Source organism: Pygocentrus nattereri, chromosome 23, assembly GCF_015220715.1.
Source record: "Pygocentrus nattereri isolate fPygNat1 chromosome 23, fPygNat1.pri, whole genome shotgun sequence".
NCBI lineage: Eukaryota > Metazoa > Chordata > Actinopteri > Characiformes > Serrasalmidae > Pygocentrus > Pygocentrus nattereri.
In genome coordinates, this window is record NC_051233.1 from 13,500,975 (window position 1) to 13,522,184 (window position 21,210).

The 21,210-nt window shown below is 39.5% G+C and overlaps 1 protein-coding gene across 1 annotated transcript in view; it reads left to right on the forward strand.

Moving 5' to 3' along the window:
* Positions 1 to 17,682, forward strand: part of si:dkey-220k22.1 (multiple epidermal growth factor-like domains protein 9) — a 130,064-nt gene extending 112,382 nt beyond the window's left edge. The window contains exons 5-6 of the mRNA XM_017701716.2: positions 12,173 to 12,442; positions 15,254 to 17,682. Coding sequence (XP_017557205.1) covers positions 12,173 to 12,442; positions 15,254 to 15,678 — 695 coding nt within the window. The 3' untranslated portion in view covers positions 15,679 to 17,682. The remainder of the gene's footprint in view (positions 1 to 12,172; positions 12,443 to 15,253) is intronic.
* Positions 17,683 to 21,210: the final 3,528 nt, after the last annotated feature.

Sequence of the window (21,210 nt, forward strand, 5' to 3'; positions counted from 1 at the left end):
TCAGAGCGAATATACCAGTTTTCATGCTCACAGATGATACTGTAGGCCTATTCATTGAAATGTAAGACTTGTGTGAAGGCTGGCTACGTGCCTCACCGGGATTGGAGATTGTAGAGAGAAGGAAAGCATTACACAGCTCATTAAGCAACTCTGATTTGATCCAGTCCCCCCACAACAGCTCACCCTCACTGCTGCGCCTGCACTCCTCAGTGCCTTCCACCCCAGCGTCAGTCGCCCAGTGGCCCATCTTGTCCCTCAGCAGCAGTGAAATGTGGGTCACGCACTTAACATCCAATCCAAATGACCCCCCCCCTCCTTTCTTTTGTTTCCCTCATTCAGAAAAGCCCTGCAGCATTTAAGCCTAAATAACATGGTTAGTAGGAATGGCCATTTTCTTGTTACTAGTGAATTATCGAATTATCAGTAATTCAGTAGTAACAAGTATTTGTTCTTAACACCATTTATGTGTCTTACATTAGCACACATAAATACTAGGACTGCCATTATGACTGCATAAATAATGACTCAGGCTATCAACTCCATACAGTACACATAAATAAATTAAATAACTTCTTTATCATTTATTGGCTATTTTGTGTCATATTTCATTTGTTATTGTTATATTAACCTTATGTCTTATATTAAGTCTTACTTTCTTACACAATCATTTATGTCGTTTCCATTTTTGTCACTTTATATGATTGGGTGGGGCTTCTGATATATCATCGGCTAAAGTTTCTGCATTAAACATTACTTTGTTTATAGTTGGCATAAACAACAGGCACGTTTGTGAGTTTATGGCTGGAGTTTATAGATTTTAAGTGTTAATGTGTAAAGCTCCACCTTCCCCATTTACCATAAAACCCATTTAACATCATCTTAACCACGGTCACACTAGAAATTTGCATCTCCTTGTGAAATAGACCAGGCTGAGGCTGGACCAGAAGACTGGTGACAAACATCCTTTATGTTGGTGCAGTTAGCAAGTTAGGTAAATCATAAACAGTAACAACACAAAATGATATACTCACGAGAGTATAAAGCTGCAAACTCATCTGTAGCAAAATGATGTAGATAACTTGTGGTTTGCAGCAGTGGGGTGACTTGTGTGCAGCAACATAGCAGTGAGCAAGGCAACCAGCTCACATACCATAGACAGTAATAACACAGCAGATAACAATTATATCAGATAAATATATACGTGCCACAGCAAAACAGGTATAGGCTAATCTGTAACAAAAAAAGGGTAGGTAACTAGTGTTGTTGGTGGCAGTGGGATGACCTTTGTCCATCCGTTGAGTTAACATCACATTTAGCAAAATGCCTAACTCACCTACCACGAACAGTAAAACCACAAAAGATAAATACAGTAACTCAGTTTCCCATCCAACTGCTGTCTAAAGCCTCTCTTTCATGTGTTTGTTTACTTTATCGCCAGTGGAAAGAAATGTGTAAAGGTTTGTTTCTTCCATTTTGAAGGTCCGGTGCTGCTACATGAAGCCCCGTCCCTTTAAAGATCAGTGAGCTCTATTGGTTGAAGACTCAGATTCATGTGTCAGAGGTCACCAAAGTTAATGCGAAATTTCACGCCTCAATTTTTTTTCACATTCAGGAAGGAAAAGCACGTTTCTTGGAAAACGCTAGCGTGACTGGGCCTTTAGTCTCGATCCACTGTATTACTGAATTGCAGCCTTAGTGTGGCATTCACGTTACTATGATCTTACGTAACGTCACTGAAATATTCGTATTCATGAGACGTTCTGCAGTCTGTTAGCCACATCGGCTAGTTACAACTTAACCACTACCAGCGAGAGCTGAGGCCTCTGAAGCTTTTGTTCATCTTCTGTCATCGTTCAAAGTTCTGTCTGTGCCACAAAAGACAAACTATTGCGGTCTGTCAAAATATTGATATATATAAATATTTTTTAATATCATGAAATATTACTAAATGAAGCATTGACACAACTCTTTTTTTATATAATGCATTTTTATAATGGATGTAGATTGGGAATTTTGACTAATTGTTGCATCTCTAATAAAAAACACATGGAAAACTACATTTCTTTTGTCAGTTTAAACACATTTACTTTCCACTTTACATTCTAATTGAAAATTCCCTGCAATTTGAAATTAATGACTTTTATTCTACAAAATAACAATAAATAGCACTCAACTTTTGCTTTAGAGTCTAATAGTCCATTTCTCATGTTACCCCTAGTGGCTACAGTTCCCTCAGGGAAGTATACTTGTTTGTTTTGGTCACATTGAATTTCATCACCAGTACTATGCAGGTCATTTGGGACACAGACTTCTTAAGTCAGCTATTTGCACCACATAATGGATCCGTTTGTTTTGTGTGAATAATTCATCATTGCTTGTAGTAATGCCTAAATAATGTATAGCCTGCAAATAAGCATTGTCTCGCTGATTATGTAGGATCAGTTGGCCCACAGTAACTATAACCAGTTCTTCCAATTGTTCTGTTAATAGGGACGTCCTTCTGTGTCAGTGTACTACAAGGAACAATTCGATCGCTTCTGTTCAGCATTGTTCTTCTTCCTTATCAGTAAATCAAAAGCCTCTGGGATACTTAAGACAAAAACTTCATTATGCACGCACTCAGACATTCATTTAATTTAATTGACAGGCAAAAAAGCTTTCACGTCTGTCATTATGAATTATAATTGAGGCACTTTGTTTGAATTGTTGTTTTAATTACTACATGCCCCTTTTTTCATTTCAGTATTCATTATTCCCAGTTTTGTTGGCTATTGGAATATTCTGAACTGTACTGTCAGTTAAGTTTGCAGAGTTCTTTTGAGATCCCCCCTCTCTGCAGCGCATCTTATGAATAAATGCAAATTTTCTTTTCAAATAAACATCTTTTCACCAGTCATCTCTCTAAATGTAGCGTCAAATTCTCTACTATATTTGGATAGCCATTTGTACGTTTCTTTTTTTTTTTTTTTTTTATCAGGAAAAAGTCCTTGACTCATAATCATATCACACTTCTTTGAGCATATTTTAAGATCTTATTAAAAGTTTCTGAGCCAAAACAAAGTTTTTTTCGTGTTTTGATTGGGGTCATCAGGATGGGAAGTGTAACTTTTCATTCATACCACACTCAAAGTGTAATTTATGCCATAAATTCACAATAAATGACAGCCTTTCTCTTCTAGTGATGAACGATATGTGAATTGCTTGGTATGATATGATTCTCATCAGTTGGCACTATAGCCACACTATGTAAGCTTTGGGAATTTGGAGACTTCCAAATGTGTAATTGCACACAATGTGCAGCAGAGCACTTCGGTTGTGCTTCAGACCCCTTTCCTGAGTAGATGAACCTGATGATTGTGAGTGATTTTGAAGAGTATTCAGAGAGGAATCAGTTAAAACGTGGTGCAGAAGGTGAGGGAATTATCAGCCGCTGTTATCATATCTTTGAAACATTGAACCAGATCTTCTTTTTCAGGCTGTGCATGTGACATTAACACGTAAAGATGTATGACATGGCCTAAAAAATCTGTGAAATCCAACTACCAAAATCCATAAAACGACTCCTAAGTTTTAGGCCTCAGTGTATGGACACCATATTTTAGCATATTTTTTACTGACTCAGTAATGTTACTACTTCAGTTTATATATATATCGACTCTCTGATGTAGCACTAGCTGAATAGAGCCTCTGTTCCTGCCTGCACCATTTAAAGGGAAATTCCCCTGAGAAGACACACACACAAATATATATATATATATATATATATATATATATATATATATATATATATGTGTGTGTGTGTGTGTGTGTGTGTGTGTTATCCTTTTCAGCAATTTAAAACAAATAGCATAACTGTGAGGTGTTTGCTACACATCGCCTCTTTCTGAGCCAACAACACACTCCAATGCCCAGCTTCTGTTTACAGCACTGAATCTACAAACTAAAGCTCATTGTGTTTCTACAATAAGTACAAGTTTAAAGAGTGAATTAGCTGTGATGCTGTCAGTATTTCGGAGATACATGTGGGTAGGACAAAGAAACTAGGCCTATTTTAAACATGAAAGATAAAGATTAAATACAGATAAATACAGATGTTCATTCAGCAGAACGTGGCACCCTCATCAGCCTGCTAATGGTAATGTGAAGACAAATTTTGGTGTTATGTGTTTTGGTGGACTAGCAAACTGGTGTTACTTCAGTGTTACAAAAATCTCAGTTATGGTTGATACATTATTAGATGTAGCCTGTATTACCCTGTTTATGGGAGAGAAATTCAAAGTATAGCCCAAATTTGTCTGGCGCTGCTACTGATTTATGAGAAGGCAAATGGAACATTTAAGACTGAAATGGCCACTAGTGCACTTGGTGTCGATCGAAACATTGATTAAATTGTTGATTAAAGTGTTGTCTGATAGACTGAAAAATGATTCAGAAACCTTTTTGCGTGTGGATTGTCCTTTGAGTCACAGATCTGTAACAGCGACTGAATCATGAAAGAAAGGGCAAGGTTTCTGAGAAAAAACTGCAGAGAAACACAGAAGCTTTTGCTCCAGCGGGGTATCTCTTAAGAAATCTCCAGTGAGATGGCAGCAGACATGTCATGAGCATTCATTCAGTCAGTTCTTCATTTCTGTAATACTCTCGACTCTCTGATGTAGCACTAGCTGAATAGAGCCTCTGTTCCTGCCTGCACCATTTAAAGGGAAATTCCCCCGAGAAGACCTCTGGCGTATTTGATTTGAATATTCAGGCTTAATTTGCTTCCATCTCAGCCTTATAGGGGTCACCTTTGTGTCTCACCTGTTGTGCAGTGTCAGATGCGTTAATTGCAGAGAAGTCTCATCCATCATCAGGCACAGTGTAGTCCATTCTTTCTTCACTACTTTCCTGCAGTGTTTGTCATTTTTATCTTGCTCGCTTGTTTCCGACATGTGAAATTGCGGAAGACAATAAGGATGGAAGGGAATGTGAAAGGAGATGTGTAAAGAGAAGACTGAAATGGTGAGGTGTACTTGTCGTATTATCATACTCTTGACTGCTTTGTCATGATCAAGTTGACACAACGAAGTCTTGAGTTATTACTGTAGTTTTCCTGTATATTTTATGTAAATTGTATGTTTACGTTGCTGCTGTTGTAACAAAATATAGTATTTCAAACTGTAACATTATAGCACAAGGAAGTACAGGGTGTACAGAAAGTTCTATACTTTCATATTCAAAATATATAGGGCAAAAGGGGAGACGTGATATGACTGCGGATATATAAAATGATAGTTACATACAGGGGTGATAGTGGGAAAAATTCCTGAGCCTGAACTTTTTTTCTCTGCTCGGGAGGTGAGCAGAGTGGGGGTGCTATGTATGCGACACACTTAACACATAACTTGTTGGCCCCTGGGCGCAGATATATGTCTAAGTATAACCCTGATCTTCATTACTGTCAAAGAATTTTTGCTTTTGAATTAGTCCCTTCAATGATAGATTTTGTTGAAATACATGAACAACATTCAGACATGAGATAAACAAACCCAATATAAGCCTATATTTCAGAAGCTTGTGCAGATTATCAGAACTCTTGGGACTAGCAGGCCTGTTCAGGAATCCATACCTGTTTTTAACTAGTCACATACCTTATTGCTTCTATAGCATAGGAGACTACAGATACTACAGCCATGCCAAGAACGGTCAGCAGGTGGCAATAACAATACTCCAAAGTAAACTAGGTATTGATTAGTAGCCTAACCATTGACTAAATGACATGAACAAGGACACACTCATTTCTTTTAAAAATAGCAAACTATGCACCTTTATTTTAAATATTTTAAGTATTTTAAATACTGAGTTTATACGTTTCACGTTGACAGTGGAAAGAAATTTGCACGTGTATTTCCGGGGATTTCCTACTGAATCTATCAATTTGTTTGTTCAAAGCAAGTCCCACCCCCCTGTTTCTGACTGGCTTAATGGCTAGTAGGCTCGGCCTTGGTGTTGGTTACAGTGAAACCTGCGCACCCACCCCCCATTCGCTAGAGTGAGATGTCATCGTCGATTATGTGGCTCTCACTGAAATAAATGTCCAATTATTTTGCTTTTATGGCTTTTTGAGTCAAAAAGGTTGCCGACCCCTGCACTAGGGGAACCTTTTTTTTTTCTCGCAGACACGTCGGTACGCCGGAATTCCGGCGTGGCGCCTGAAAACTATCAGGCCTGTACATAATGAAATGCAACAGGTTTGAGATTTTTCTGTTTATTTCAGTGTTTTTCACACAGAGTTGATTTTCACACATTTAACATACAGAAATCTTCACATCAAGTGTAGCAACAGGGCTATCAATTTTCTTGTAGGCAGTCAGTCTCAAAGATGCAGATACTGGCTAAAAGCCCAAACAGCACAAGGAGTATTTGTAAAACTTAGACTATGTGAAAAATTCTCAAGGCTTTGGCCGCTATGGTGTCCTACATATGCAGAAAAATGCAACTGCACAACAAGCAACAATCCTGTACCGATTTAACAATTTTCAAAATTGCTTATTGTCTCGATCTTACCACACAACACAGCCTTTCATCAGATTCATGTCTTGAATGTGTTTTCAGTTAAAAGTTTAGAATTTACACTTTTGACTGAATTTCTCCAAAGAGCAAATGAGAAATAATGAAGCATAATATAAAAAGGTATTTCACGTAATGTGGACCATGAAGGATGTAGAAGGGTTAATGAGTGTTAAATCACAGTTTTGTTCTTGCTCAGCGAGTATTATAACGCCCACCACGTCTGTGCCTGTAGCAGTGTTTGTACAGGGAACAGTGAGACATGACTGCATAACAAGCATATAATGCTTCTGCTGACAAAAGGTAATGATTAACTAACCTACATCCCTACATCAGTTTTACAAAGCAAAACCAGAATCTCCTCCAATGCTGACCCACGCAGTAATAAAGGAGCTGCTGAAACCTGAGGGAAACACTGTAGCTCTCACAGCTGCAGTGTGAAGAGGCACAGCGCTTGTTCTGAACTGAACCTTTACAAAATGCCTGAACAAAGACTGTTTTTGTTTGGGTGTGATTCTGTGTACATGCACCATGAGTCACTTGATATACGTAACCAGTTAGCATTAGGTTGCTTTAATGTAAACCAGACCATCTACTGCAGGAGTATTCAGCTAAAACCTGTGCAGGTTAAGTTACCATAAGTTGCCATAACTGCGGTGTCCCAGGTGGTTGCTAAGATGTTGCTAGGCTGTTGCTGTAGTAACCCCAAAGGTGGCTGTGAGGTACCATTTTGACTAAATGGAACTACGGGGCGCAAATGCTAATATAGCAACAAAAAAAATAAATAATAGTAATACATTTTGAAAATGGTCTTGGTACATTGATGGCTAGTTTTAGTTTCAGAGCACAGTGTAGCACAAGTTAGCAAAGCTACTGTATCATAGTTTTTCAGTGTTTCTGCTCAGTGGAAGTGCAGCATGTCATTTTGAATGAAACGGCTTTATTGATGATTTGTTTGTAGATAGAGCTGTCTATAGGGGTTGCGTTTGACCTTGCATGTCAGTCAGGCCAAGCAAACAGTGTGAGCATGTGATTCATAGGATTTGTCTGCACACAATGGTCTTTTTAAATGTACAGGGTGTAATGTCTAAAACTGCACAGAGTATTCTGGCTTAAGAGAACATTCAACTACAGCTCAACCAGCAACAAAAAAGACTCCAACACAACATACAATTTGAGAAGTGAGCTCCTCAGATTAGCCTCAGATGTGATTCCTGTTGTCACTGTGCTACAGTGACTATTGTTGAAAGAGACAGATGAGGATCAAAACTATGAAACATACTTACAGCTGTACAGAAGTGCTTTTCTGATATGGAACAAAACGCACGTTTCTCCACTGTAACACTACTCAGTTCAGGAAAATGAATGTAACATAGCTAGCTAAGCAGGTTAATGCTAAGTAGGTTACTCAGTATGGTATCGATATTGCAAAGTACTAAAAAAATTACTCAAACATTTACTCATTGGTCTATATATAAAATGGTACTGATGCATCCCTAGTCTGAACATGTGGTGATGAGCGGGTGATGTGGCAGAAATATTAAATGGTATATGTAAAGTGTGCATGTTAACATGGCAAAATTTAGTAGCTTCAAGCTTTCTGCAGCAAGGCCTATTAAAATGGGCTACATAGTGCCTGTGTGTCTAATGGTGCTCATTAGCCTAATACTTACCTGAGAAATGAGGATGAAGAAAATTGGTTCCCTTGGCATGGTGGTCCCTCAGTACACTCCACTCCTTTTGAAGTCTTTAGATTTAGATAGACACTGTATGCTGGAGTGTATTGATTGTGTATTGCACTGACTCAGTAACTCTGAGTTGCTGGGCTCTCTCCAAGTTCACTGAGATTATTATAAAGGCCTGCCATGTACCTTCATTCATTAGTCATTTTATCAGAAACACTTATGATATAGGTTAAGGTACAATTACAGTTACAATTACAATTACTGTTGCTGCAGTTTATCGGCACCCCTCTACCCTGTACATCACTGTAAAGGGACCACCGTAAGACCACACTAACCAGATAACTGACTTGTGTACCAGTAATACTAACATGGTAGTGGCATGTTAATGTGTGTTGTGCTGGTATGGCTGTTTTTGACACTGTAAATGCAGCACTTTATTAGACACATCAACCTTCTGTACAGTTGGATCATAAAGCTCATCTTTTTCCACGATTTTTCTTAGTTTGCCAAGCTCTTAATCAGTGTTCAGGATATTGGACAGGATAGTGGGTTAGATATTAGCTGGATACTTTAGGGTATGTGAAGGCCACATCAACATCACAGTGCTTGTACGTTTACTAGCACAACATACACCATTGTCAGTGGGGGTGATATGGGGTCGGACTGGCAACAAGCCTGTCGTCAACCCACGTGTGTACTGTAACTTAACATGACTAAAAATCCCCCCAACAAACGCCACTTAAGCAAGTTTATATATGTAGTTTTTGCTGAGAACACATTACGTGTGGTAAAAAAATAACAGTTCTGTTAAACTTTAGCTTTACAAGATGTTATAAACAATAGCGTAACGCTAGCTGGCTTGTTTTGTTAACTAGCTTGTTTTGCTTGGGTTACTGATTTAAAGAAGAACACAAGCTAGAGGAATTTGGGGGTGGGTTTTAGAAGGGAGGTGGCAATGTTAGCAGTCCCACTCAATCCAACACCAAATGTTTTTAAAAAGTTGTCCCCCGACGTTCATTTTCATTGGCCCCCGCAAGACTAGCTGAAGAGTAGCTGATAAGTCATACCAGATTAAAAAAAAAAAACGCCAAGTGTAGGTGTAGGGTTTATCTGATAAGCTGGCAACTGAGTGTACATTTCAACAGCTAAATACTAAGTTCAGAAAACTCTGTGTGCAACAGCAGCATGACAAGACTGTTTTATTGCACTTTACTGATTACAGTTGTGTGTGGATGTAACATCAAGTGTCATTTTCTGTTCCTCTTTCTCTCCACCTTGCACAGGGCCTTAGATTCCTTTTCATAAGTTCATAACTTTCCTCTTTTTTCTTTTACCCTGTCTCCTAATTCAACTTGCTGCAGTAGTACAGGGGTAAAACTGGTTCTTTTCCTCCACCCTAAAATCTTTTTATGTCTCTTTCAATCTCTGTCTTTCCTAAATCGCTCTGTCATTTGCAGGATCGGTCTTTATGTTGTTTTAAAATTCTGTCTGCTCTGGCTTGCTGCTGTATTCAGGTTAACATTGTGTTTGGCACAATCAGTGCCCGTGTTTTATCTGATGCACGGCAGGTAAAGTGAGCCATAACTGATTGAGCCACAATCCTGTTACAACTGTTATCAGTCAATCTTCTGATTGGTGCAGAAAATCCCTCCATTACTGCACTTCAGGGACAGATGAAAGAACCCTCAGAAGCTCATGAAATTGGTCTTTTTCTTGGTCCTGCTTGATGGGAAAGGATATAAATTGAACCAAAGATTGACATTGGGTCATGGCAATTAATAAATAAATTGATGTTATTGATTTAATGAGGCTTTCTCTTAAGACAAGCAGGAAATTCATCCATAGATCAATATAAAAAAATGAGGATCAAGTAGTGTAGTTTACCTGGAAACCCAGTTCTTCATACAGAGACACAAAAGCACCTGTCTCAGTGTTTTCATGTATGACTAGATTACGTCCTTACCCTCAGGGCTTTCTTTATGCACAATTGGGCCTTATCTGGATCAGACACATTCCAGTTTGGTTCCAGCATCTGTTTCGGTGGATCCTGCACCTTGTTCAAATTTGAAATGTGTATGCAACAGTCTGTAACTATGTTGCATGAAATATCATAAGTCTGACTTAATTTGGAATTTTTCCTTCAATTTGGTGTATAAGCAGCCTTATTTGGCCAGGTGATGGTAAAGTAATAAAGCGCTAGAACATGACCACTATGTGCAGCACAGTGTAAACCAGAATGCTATTTGGAAGGATTAACTGCTAATTTTAGAATCATCACTTTGTAAGGAGTTAAGGTTAGCTAGCTCAAAAGCCATAATGCAAGTGCTATTAGCAAATATGCTAACAGCTGAAGAATATGTGGTTTTCGCTCTTGTTTTAACACTCTCAAGAAAAATGATTCTTGATTCTAAATTACTGAAGACATTGGTGTGAGTAGAAATCCTCTTGATATAGATTATAGATGCTATTATGCTAATAACCATCTGTTATTATCATTTAAACATAGCTAAATAGTTTTCATGGCTTCACGCAGTAATAGACACAGCATATCAGAATCATGAAATGAATTATCATGAAGGCAACTTTATCTGTGTGATGCCTGCATTTGCCAGCGATTTCGTAGTATAGAGCCCCCTTTAAAATTACTAAACTTTTTTCTATTATTATTTTATTATTAACAGTAGTAGTATGATAACTAAATTGGTGGTGCATTGTGCAAAAAAGTGTTTTGATAATAGAGTGGCTGGTAAAGTTTTTTTTTTTGTTTGTTTTTTTTAAATCCTGTACCTTAAACACTTGAGTGACAAATGCCTCACAGAGAATAGCCGTCCAGCACAACTAGTCTTGCTTAGCCGTGTTTTTCCAGTTTTCTCCTACATCAGTTGTTACCGCCTTTCAGGATCCATACCACATCATCATCATCATCTACAGCCAGACTCCAGAACCTCATGAATTACTTATTAAACACTGCTTCCCCTCCACACAATGTTCTGCAAATATAAGAATTAATGTGATTCAGAAATCCTGCTCCTTCCCTCTCACCACGGAATCATCCATTTCTTTATGTAGAGCTATCCAGTCACAAGTGAAGAGAAACATTTTAATATGGACACTTGGCCACTCTGTGCTGCCAGCAATAGAGATTTTAGTGATTCATATTAGTGTAGCTAATATAGATAGTTAAGTAATAGTTCAGTAGTTAAAGTATCTGTGAACCTACAAAGTGCATGATAGGCATTCAACCAAAATATTGGTTCAAAACTACATAGTGGTCTATAATGTAGCTAGGTAATTGCAATGCAAACATATTAAGATAAACTAACATAAGCATAATTTGAAGTGCTCTTCTATTTTTGTTTTAGGACTGTTGTTCTATGTTAGGACTTCATTTTTTGATGGAATAACTTAATGAGATAATACAGTTTCCCAGACCCAAAAGCCCAAGTCTAGACTGAAAAGCGTTTTTCAGTGGTGATTCATCAATCCTAGGATTAATCTAAGCTTGGAGAACCTGTCCTATAGATATCAGCAAACACTTTAGCTGACTGATATTGTTTCTACAAAGTGTTGAAATGAAAATGTTTGTCAAAATTGTAGTGGTTTAGTAATGTGGGGGTGTTTTACTCCATGAGGTCAAATCTCATGGTGGGGAAGATCTTCAGAATATATTAATATGGCTAGTAAATGTAAAAGAAAATCTGATGTTAAATTAAGCAGTTTGGGATCATGATCATGGAAGTAGTGTAATTGCACTCTGCATTGCAGGTGGCCATATTATGATATATTATTATGGTCCTGCCATCTAGTGTAGTAAATCAGGACTTCATTCACTAGCCAGCCAAAAATTCAAGTTTAACAAAGTATGCTTTACAAGCATTTCATTAGCCACAGTACAATATGAATGTTTGTTTGTAATCCTTTTGTCTGTGTTTTTGCAGACGATAAGGGCCAGCCGGTGTGTGACCAGTGCAAGCCAGAGTACCACGGTCCCCACTGTGAGCAGTGCCGTGATGGTTTCTACAACGCTGACAGCATCTGCGTCCTATGCAACTGCAGCGGAAATGCCGAGCCAAGCAGCGTGCCCCGCATCTGCCACCCAGACACAGGCGACTGTCTGAGGTGCAGCCACAACACAGCAGGACCTCACTGTGAACGCTGCGCAGAGGGCTTCACCAGGGACACCTTGTCCAGAAACTGCACGCCCATAGGTATGGCAGCCGAGGGGGGGGTGTTCAGGAATGGTAGCTGTCCAGAGGCCAGTGCTGAAATGTTTCATTTTGGCTAACTGACCTCAAACAATTCACATTCAGTGGACCACGAAATCTCACATTTCATCACATTTAAATTTTTATAGAATTATTTAAAAAAAAAAAAAAAAAACACTGATTACAATGGTTACACGATGAATGATATTTTTATTCTTATGGCAATATAAGTTTTCATTATAAACACATCATTAAGGACTGCGACAACAGAACAAATCAAATTGCGTCACAGGATGTATTAGATTGCCAGCAACGTAGCGTTAGAGCCAGTTAAGCTTGAACTATTTAGCCAAAAGCCCAGTTACAGAATGCACAGATCGAGATCTACTCCATCCTGAACATCTAGCTTGTAAAAATGCTTTAACTGTGATGATTATCCTTACTTCTAGAGTGAATGTGTGAGTAGTAATGGCTACTGTCACAAAGTCAAAATAGCCACCATCAGAGCGCTGCATCATGTTTCATCGAGGTTTTTTTGTATCCCTTCAATTTAAAATGTAATTAGTTGGGATAAACACCAATGAAGCTGTTTTGTGTTAACATATATTAGGGCCAGTGTGCTGACTGATTCTTCAAAAAGGAAAGCAGGGTAGCAGTACTGGTTTGCCCGTAGGAGAGAGCCAAGTGTATAACAGTGTATGGAATCAGGAGCAGTAAATCACAGATGCAGACTTACTTTCACTTACACAGATTTATGCAGATTACTTTCAGGCAGCTATTTGATGTTCAGAATGAAGGCCCCTAGTGGACTGAGCTGACCCTGATGGCTACTGCTGCTTTAAATTTTGGCAGGGCAGAGAGTGAATCTCTCTTAAAACTGGCAGTTCTGAAGTGCTGTCCACTCAAAGCTATTCCTTCTAGCAGCACAATAAGGGATACTGTAAAGAAGCCAGCCGCTAAATTCCTATAGGCAGGCAAACATGGACTGCCAAACTATGAGTGAGTAGTACAAGACAAATAAGAGACAGAAATGGAGAGCATTAGAATAAGAGGAAGGGGGTACACTGTGTAAGAATTTATCCTTTACAACAGAGAACATAATACAGATGCTTGGAAAACTATTTCATGAAAAACCAAGCCAGTTTGTTTGAATCAGTGAAAGAATGGTGGATTCAGATCCTTCTAAAAGAGGAGCAGTGTGTTCTTATGAACAGATGAATGTTCAACCATGAAGTTGTGTCTGGAGCATCTGCTTCTTACATTATACTCAATTCATCTCGCACATTTTTTTCTCTCTCTCTCTTCCAATTTCCTCTATTTTTTTCATATTTTGTTGATTTAGTACAGGGTTGTTCATTCTTATCCGCAAAGATCTCCAACATAGCAGGAGATCACCTAATCGAATGTTTGAAGACTGAGACCAGCTGATTAAACAAGCGGAGTCCATGTGCTCCAACCTGTAGCCACACTGGCCTTTAATGGATAAGATTAGATGCCCCTGTACTGAATCTACCACTTAACCAAATTCAATTGACTACTGAGTTCAAATTCACCAGCTACAGCCAGACTTACTGCCAGACTTTTTGAATCTAAACATCACTTAAATAGAAGCGGTCTGGCAAAGAGAAGCAGGTTAGAAGGTCTCAAAAAACAGCACATGATGCCATGTTCTAAAGATTTAAATACAGATGCGAAACAATAATTGAAAGCTAACAGTCTGGAAAGGGTTACAAAGCCAGTGCAAAGGCTCTGGGAGTCCAGTAAATTTGTTTTCCATAAATACAGAAAACATGAACAGTGGTGAACCTTCCCAGGAGTGACCAGCCTACCAAAATTTCACCAAGAGCACATCGACACCTCATTCAGGAGTTCACAAAAGAACCCACACAAATATCTAAAGAATAAAGAACTACAGGTTTCATGTCCCAGTTAAGGTCAATGTAGATGAATCCACAATAAAAAAGACAGCAGGCAAAAGTGGCATCCATTGAAGAGTATTGTTTGCAAGGGGCAAGCTGCTGACCAAAAAGAACACAAAGACTCATCCAGCATTTGCCAAAAAAAAAAAACGATTAGATGATCATTTTAAAGCTTATATTAAAGTTAGTTGGATGATCTGAAACATTTGAATGTGATAAACTAGCAAAAATAGCAGAAAGCAGGTGAGTTTTTCACAGCACTGTATTTAATAGATAATTAACTAAGGCCTCAACATCTAAACATAATTTCAACATTTTCACTATTCAGTGTGTCCACACTTTGCCTTTATTACAGCTTTCATCTTTTCAGGAGACTTAGGCCCAATCCCATTTCTTATTTTTACCCCTACCCCTTGTTTTCGAGTGTAACCCTCCCCCTTGAAGCTGAGTTACAAGGGGTAGTAGTTCAATTCTTGCCCCCTATGAAATGGGACAACCTTTCAAGAATCGGATACGTTATCAAGTTTTCTTCAGCGACTTTCACGTAAAAAGACAAGATGAGGTTTTCCGGCCCTTTCCAATACGCTGCCTCCAGCTGTGGCGAAATCACTTGTGTGTCACATGACAGGACAGGTGAATCATATTTAAAATAGCCTGGAAAAATAATCAGGATGTGTTTTCCTGCTATGTCTCCATACTACAGCAATAACAGTATATCGCACTGACATTTGCCTTTTATCTGAAGGAGACTGAAAATAACGGGTCGCGATTTATTCACAATTTCAGTTTTATGCATCAATCAATTCAGTTTTATGCATCAATCAGTCACATTTGGATTTTACTGTTTTTAATCTAATACTAGAATAATAATTCAAAATCTCTCTCTTCCTCTCAGTATTGCCCACTCCTGCCCGGACATCTACGATGACCCCCAGTCCAAACGGCACAGAACAGCTCCCCACTTTCTCCACCGCACTCATCTCCAGCTTGGCCAGCCCCACAGCCAATGGCACATCCACCACTGCTGCTGAGGTTTCCTGGGCCCAGTTCAACGTCATTGTGCTTGCTGTCATCATTGTGGTGCTGGTGGCCCTCATGGGTGTAGCAGGGGGAGTGTACACTTACCGAGAGTACCAGAACCGCAAGCTCAATGCCCCCTTCTGGACCATCGAGCTGAAGGAGGACAACATCAGCTTCAGCAGCTACCATGACAGTATCCCCAATGCTGACGTCTCAGGCCTACTGGAGGACGAGATGAGCGAAGTGGCCTCAAACGGACAGTTAACACTCAGCAGCCCAGGAAATTTGTTCAAGGCATGACAGGCAGTATGCTCCACAGGGCCAGCAGGGGGTCCACAACGGGCCCAAATTGGCCAGAGCTGGGACCCTTGTTCTCCGGACAGCTTCATTTGTTTAATCTTCAACTTATGGCAGGAGAAAAACAGAAAAGATATGCACTGAAGATTTTGTTCTTCCTGGATAAATATATGTGCACACACACACACACACACACACACACACACACACACACACACACACACACACACACCCCTAAAGAAAAAGGGGTTGCACAAAGGAGAACAAGACAAAAAGCAGGTTGAGGAACATCTTCTGATGGCGCTTAAATGTTGAGCATGTGGTTAGGACAGGAAGATGTGATACCTAGCAGGCAAAGAAGCCAGACATTCATGTCAACAGCGGTACTCAGACAGCCATTGTCCTTTCAGTGGCGTTGAAGCTGGCACAGACATACAAATGCTAAGCAGTGTTGACTGAGACAAAGGTATGTCTGCATTACCAAGTTTACTAATATTAATAATGTCACAAATTGACACAAGGCATTCCCAAATGCACAAGACAAGATGCACATTACACATTTAGATCAACACCTCAACCTTCAGAATAATACTGATTTGCATTTGTATTTTTGCTATGTATCACCATTGGTCAGCATGGATTACTTTCAAAATCCAGAAAAAAGTCAGTATATTAAATTATGCAAACATTATTTTTAATCACTCCCTACTACCCCTCCTAAAACTTGGAAGCATGTGATAGTACATGCATGCCTGTAGGGGGCAGTGTTTGAACAGCAACTGAAATCTCGACCGCTGGTCATATCTGACACTGCCTGATGCCTGCCCAGATGATCTTTTAGAAGATACACTACACAATGTCCTTAATATTGACCTAAGAGACGGACAGCTCCTTTCTGTGTGCCACAATGGAGGACCACATTATGATGCTGCGTGTTTTTTGTTTTTTTAGAGCACAGAATTATATTTAATTTATTTAAGTGAACCTCATGGTTGACTAATGAATGGTCATTACAGGACATTCACGGAGCTTTCCCGCAGCGACGTCCACTTTGAAAAAGCACACAGGTGCATTTCAGAGAACTCATAACAAGAGTGCATAACAAGGAGATGAGAGGAGCTTAGCTTTGCGAATGATTTTCACACCTGTTCCAGACTGTTCCAGGAACCAACCACTACAATAGCTTTCACACCATCGCCTCCCATCAGAAACGTAGAGTGCTGAGCATGTAGGTGGATGCATTTGCATGGAAGAGTGCTTGTCAGCCCTTTGGCACCTGTAAGCCAGGCCCAGCCAAGTGTGTTCGTGCTCCTCAGAGTGTGAATGAGTGAACAGAGTAGTAGTGATTGCGTGAAAGCGAGCAGGGAAGTGACAGAATGAATGATAGGTCATCAGAGGTAGTAATCAAAGAGGGAAAATCTCTAAAGGAAGGCTTACTGAGTGATTTCACTAAATTACTGACTGTGTGCAGGGAGGGACTTGAAAGGCCTTTGTCAGTGTATAAGCAAGAAAAAAAGTGGGCAAGTATGTTTTTATTGGGTTTTTTTTTTTTTGTTGTTGTTGTTTTTTTTTTTTTAAAGAAAACAGTTCAGTATCAGAGCAGCACCACTCACCTCGGTGCTGGTTTTAGCAGACTAAATTAACCCTGTTAACTGACAGTATTTGAAGCAGTGAGCACTGTCCTGAATAAGCAATCACTTTGTATCTTCCACTACTTTTCCACTAGCTCTCTCTTCTCACATTCAGGTACTCCCCCACATGGGGCATGTTCATACTTGTAAATAATGGTTGTACAGAGAAATGAAGTTGTAAATAAAGAAGCTGCTATTGTATAGGTACAGTGGGGGAGATACCAATATACACATGCACACATCTCGAACTGACAAGAGAAGACATTTCAAAGTTTCCCTGGCCTTAAGCATTGTCTTAAATTACAGCTTTGGGCACCATACACCCAACCACAACTAATTCTGGGAATGATTTAAATAAAATTTAATTTTAACCTACTTTGCGATGTACAGTGATCACTTTACCTGTGCCACCATTCTGCCTGTCTATACTGCCTCACTATTCTTTTGGTTATAACTAGAACCCAACAGATATGAAAATTTAATGACCTACACCAATATTGAGGAGCCTAAAATTCAGATAAGCAACAACACTGGCCAATATAATGTGTCAGATTACTCTAGTTTTAGTATTATTATATAACTGTCAGGTGTCAGCTTTGTCTGTCAGTTCTCAGTGATATTCTAGCACAGGTGGTAGAGTTTCTCCGAATTCTTGGTGGCTTTGTTGGGTTCTGCTCTTAAAGTGCTGTGCAAAAGTCAGAGACCAGCCTTCATTTATTAGAAGTCTTGTCAGAACAGTTATTAGTCTTTTTTCCAGATATGCAGGGCAATTCATCAAGATGATTTTGGAATCTGATTAATAATTTATTTCACTTCTATGTCATTACAGAACAATGCAGTAGAATGTAAACAGTTTAAGTGAGCGTAAAGTTTATTATGTAATTTTACAAGTGCTTTATATAACCTGCTTTAGCTGTACAGACAGCATCAATGCGATAGTCAAATTCATCCCATACTCTATTGTCGAGTGTCACTGTACTCACGGCTGTTTCAGTGCGATTTCAGAGATCATCCAGTGTTGTGGAACCAACAACAAATGCTCTGAGCTTTTGGAGGTTCACTGCCGACGAAAATTATGTTACACGGTTATGACTGATTCACTCTTATTGACGTGGGGAACTCAAAGCTTTTTGCTCAGGGGTTGCCGTCTCCTCACAGACTGAAGGGAGCCATCAACCAGTGACAATCAGAAACAATATGACCTCATCTTTCCATTGGTATGTGATTTGTTTCCTTGGCGCCTCACAGTTGTAAATGTACATATGACAAAGTGTGTACGTCACTTTGAAACCGAATTAATCTTTTTGAATTACCCTGTACTTATGAGGAGATTAGATAAAACACGAGTAAAGGGAAATAAAAGGAAAATATGTGGGAAAAGAAACAGCAAGATTCATAAAAGTTATTAAAACATACAAAGAAAAATGGGACTCACTGTGCAAGAGCTGGTATACAACCAAAACTCACCCTCCAATAAACAGTTCTTAAAGCTTTCATCTTTGAGAAAAAGAAGAAAATGAATCTTAAATCTTGCTTTCTGATCTGAAAAACATCTATGGGTGTTTCTGACCATCTTTCCACTGTGAGAAGACAGCTTATCATTACAGGTCTGATGTGTAGCTGGCCAGAAAAGAAAATAGACAAATAAAGAAGCTACAACTTGCTTTTGGAACTGGACTGGCCAACCCAGAGTCCAGAGCTCAACATCACCGAATGTGTTTCGATTACTTGGATCGTGAGAGCAGAAAATGACCAACTTCTAAGACTGAACTTTGGAGGTGTAGAAAAATCTCTTTAAAAACTAAAAGCAAGCTTTATTTTTTTGCTTTTATTTCTGAGAAATTTGCAACTTGTCCTTGATGACCGTTTTGACTGTAATTTAAATAAAGGGAGGATGATCTCTGACCTCAGTATCAGCCGACTGATCTATCCATTGAGCCCTAGCTATAACGGTTTCCTTTCATGAATATCAGGTTAGAAATACTCTATATTGCCAAAAGTATTTGCTCGTCTGCCTTCACACACATATGATGAGTGACATCCCATTCTTAATCCATAGGGTTTAATATGATGTTGGCCCACCCTTTGCAGCTATAACAGGTTCAACTCTTCTGGGAAGGCTTTCCACAAGGCTTAGGTGAGTTTATAGGAATTTTTGACCATTCTTCCAGAAGTGCAAATGTGAGGTCAGACGCTGATGTTGGATGAGAAGGGCTGGCTCACAATCTCCGCTCTAATTCATTCCAAAGGTGTTCTACTGGGTTGAGGTCAGGACTTTGTGCAGGCCAGTCAAGTTCTTCCACACCAAACTCGCTCATCCGTGTCTTTATGGACCTTGCTTTGTGCACTGGTGTGCAGTCATGTCGGAACAGGAAGGGGCCTTCCCCAAACTGTTCACACAAAGTTGAGAGCATAACTAAGGGGAACTAAGGGGCTGAGCCCAACTCCTGAAAAACAACCCCACACCATAATCCCCCCTCCACCAAACTTTACACTTGGCACAATGCAGTCAAACAAGCACCGTTCTACTGGCAACCGCCAAACCCAGACTTGTCCTTCAGATTACCAGACAGCAAAGCGTGATTCATCACTCCAGAGAACACGTCTAAACTGCTCTTGAGTACAGTGACAGCGCTTTACACCACTGCATTGGATGCTTTGCGTTATGCTTGGTGATGTAAGGCTTGGATGCAGCTGTTTGGCCTTGGAAACTCATTCCATGAAGCTCTCTACTCTGCTCTTGAGCTAATCTGAAGGCCACAGGAAGTTTGGAAGTTTGTAGCGATTGACTCTGCAGAAAGTTGGCGAGCTCTGCACACTAGGTACCTCAGCTTCCGCTGACCCCAATTTGTCATTTTATGTGTCAGAGTTGCTGTCGTTCCCAATCACTTCCACTTTATCATTACCACTGACAGTTGACTGTGGAATATTTAGTAGAGGAAATTTCAGGACTGGACTTGCACAGATGGCATTCCATGCTGGAATTCACTGAGCTCCTGAGAGGGGCCCATTCTTTTACACATGTTTGTAGAAGCAGTCTGCAGGCCTAGGTGCTTGGTTTTATACACTTGTGGCCATGGAAGTGATTGGAACAGCTGAATTCATTGGTTTGGATAGGCGAGTGAATACTTCTGGCAATGTAATGTACATCATCCTACTAAGGTATTTGGACATGTAGTGCAAAACAAGCCTGCTTCAGTGTCAAAATCTGCATAGATGCTCTTCGTCTGATTGAGTTTCTGCAAGCATTACCCCTTTATTGATGGCTTCACTATACCCTTATGCAACAGTGAGCAAATGACTCACTGGTTAGGGTGCACAGTAGATTTTAGATTTTGCTCAACGCTTGTATTGACATATTGTCCGAAATGACAACCTACATTTGTAAATCTCTGGAAGTTCATCACTTCTAAGCAAATTCTACTTTCCTAATGTGAAGACCTTATCAATTAATCTGTCTAATTATTGCTTTACCCATCAGTCTACTTAAAAGATAACCTAATTTTTATATTTCGCCAAAAGGTCACTAATCATGAACACATTCAGTGTCAGTGTCGCACAGAGGATATTAGCATTTCGGGTCTATAGCATTGAGTCTGTGCTGCTGTAGGTACAGCGATAAGGATGCTGCGGTGTGTGCCAGAAAGCCACAGTATAGAGTCATCATACAAAAGTGAGAAAGTGCAGAAAGCAGCGAGACACACGTCTACACCACCAGGTATCACAGTAGCAATATGAACACAGTTGACCAAAAACTGCTTGTAGAAAACCATATCCTTGCTGTCCCATTGGACCATTTCTATTGGTCTGTTCATCATGAAACTTTCAAATAATGCAATAGCTTGAATGAGGAAATGTTCGAATGAGAATGTTTGATGTAGTAAAATAAAAATAGAAAAAAAAA